The 2500-nt window shown below is 33.5% G+C and overlaps 1 protein-coding gene across 5 annotated transcripts in view; it reads left to right on the forward strand.

The window, feature by feature from the left end:
- The window catches only part of LOC100148950 (formin), a 170599-nt gene that overhangs the window by 158401 nt on the left and 9698 nt on the right, over positions 1–2500 (forward strand). For all 5 annotated transcript variants that reach the window (XR_012393130.1, XR_012393131.1, XM_073927954.1 and 2 more), the window contains one exon: positions 128–179. Coding sequence is in view for 3 of the 5 variants with exons in the window: in XM_073927954.1 (XP_073784055.1) it covers positions 128–179 (52 nt within the window). In the remaining 2 variants the exon portion in view is untranslated. The remainder of the gene's footprint in view (positions 1–127; positions 180–2500) is intronic.

A 2500-nucleotide genomic window follows, 5' to 3' on the forward strand; every position in this document is an offset into this window, starting at 1 on the left:
GTTGTTATTTTATAACTTCTTACACTCAACATTGATCTCGCTGCTGTCTGTAAGGAATAACTGAGATGTTATTGATTCATTCTGCTCTTCCTCTCAGTATAATGTGCTGTTTGTGTTTTATCCGCAGCTCAGGCTGAGTACACGTCTGAAGACGAGCGTCTGCAAGCGGCTCAGAAAAGGTAAGAAACACCTGGAGAATCGCCTGTGTGTGTGTGTGTGTGTGTGTGTGTGTGTGTGTGTGTGTGTGTGTGTGTGTGTGTGTGTGTGTGTGTGTGTGAGAGAGAGATTGATGTGCATGTAAAAGCGCTGCTGTGTGGTTTATTAGCAGATCACATTCACACCTGCCGTTTGTTTCGCTGTCTGCACTCATTAGTGTCACCTGATAAGAAGCTCCCTAGTGAGTCGCCTACTGTTGAAGACTAAATTATTCGCCCTCCTGGCAAACTTTTATTCTTTTCTAAATATTTTCCTTTATTGTTTTTTCTTCTGGAGTAAGTCTTGGCTGGATTTTATTTATTTATTTATTTATTTATTCTTTTTATTTTCTTATTTATTCTTTTTTTTCTTGATTTTTTCTTTTTAAAATCTTTATTTAATATTTTTCTATAGCATATAAATTTGGAATACCAATTTTTGGATCGTTATCGTAAGTTATTTTGTTAGATTAGCTCTCGATTTGGCTTCAATACTAATTAATCTAATGTATATGCACAAATATAATATTGTAAAGGATCCTGTAGAGAATAGTAATCTAAATGGTTTATTTGTGAGGGGTGTACTCATATATTCTGAGCACTATATATATATATATATATATATATATATATATATATATATATATATATATATATATATATATATATATATATATATATATATATATATATATATATTTAAATATACCACATAAATAAATAAAGAAAAAACAACAGCTTATATCTAAAAATAGAAATAACTTAAAATAAAGAAAGAAAAAAGGGAGAAAAGAAAAAGAGTGAAAGAAAGAGAGAACAAACAACCAAACGAACAACCCAATGAATGAATATGAATAGGGAAAGAGACAGAAGGGAAAAAAAGAAGAATAAATAATCAACACTAATGAGCAGATGAATAATAATATGCTGGATTGATGATCATCAAACACTGCTGGTACACAGACAAATATAAAGCATTTATTTGAAATAGAAATCCTTTGCAGCGTCATAAATATCTCTGACTGTCACTTATTTGTTTAAGATCTTTACTGCTGACAGTCTCTTATGGAGCCAGATGAGTCTCAAAAATGATTCATATAGAAAATGAAATTCATACATGCACAGCACAGTTCACATTTACAAAATCCAATTTGTAAATTCAAAACACAATTCATTAATACGACACAAAATTTATTAATTAACAAGGAAAAATCTGAAATATTTTGGGCAAATGAACTGGATTTGTGAATTTATAAATCTATTTTGAGTTTTATAAATTGAATTTGTGTATTTACTAAGTGTGTTTTGAATTCGCGAGTTGGATTTTTTAAACGTAATTTGTGTTGTGGATGTATGAATTAGGTGTGTGTGTGTGTGTGTGTGTGTGTGTGTGTGTTCAGAGATGCTCAGTTGGTGTTATCATGCTCTTATCATGTGTATTTAAGCGCATCAGTAATACTGATTAGATAAATACTTTTTAAGGTGATGCAGTGGCGCAGTAGGTAGTGCCTCACAGCTATAAGGTCGCTGGTTCGAGCCTCGGCTGGGTCAGTTGGAGTTTGCATGTTCCCCCTGAGTTTGTGTGGGTTTCCTCCGAGTGCTCTGGTTTCCCCCACAGTCCAAACACATGCGCTATAGGTGAATTGGGTAAGCTAAATTGTCCGTAGTGTATGAGTGTGAATGAGTTTGTATGGATGTTTCCCAGAGATAGGTTGCAGCTGGAAGGGCATCCGCTGTGTAAAACATATGCTGGATAAGTTGGTGGTTCATTCCGCTGTGGCGACCCCGGATTAATAAAAGGACTAAACTGAATGAATGAATGAATAAATACTTTTTTTAAATGAATTAAATGTATTATAACAGTGAAAGTGTTTGTGCTGATTCACATGTAGCCAGATGCGGCCGATGGAAAATATCTGGAAGTTTTCATACAGGGGTGAAAAAAGGACAAACACAGCATATTGATTATTTTTCCTGGGTTACATTTGAGTTTTTTTTTCACAGGATACTCATAATGCATGCACACAAATCAACACAAGAACACAGAATGACATTTAAATAAGTGGAAAATAAAGTGAACAAGACCAATACAAATACAAATTCTGGAGTTATAATACTGCAACCTCAAATCAGAAAAAGCTGGGCCCGTGTGGAAAATACAAATACAAATAAAAGAAGGGATTTCTAAATTTACTTCGACTTGTATTTCATTGCAGACAATACAGCAAACATCATTTACCGTGTTCGTCATTATTAGTTTTTGCATACATATGTTGTCCGATATTGGTTCACATTTCAGAAAGAGT

The sequence above is a fragment of the Danio rerio genome, chromosome 17 (assembly GCF_049306965.1).
Source record: "Danio rerio strain Tuebingen ecotype United States chromosome 17, GRCz12tu, whole genome shotgun sequence".
NCBI classification, from domain to species: domain Eukaryota; kingdom Metazoa; phylum Chordata; class Actinopteri; order Cypriniformes; family Danionidae; genus Danio; species Danio rerio.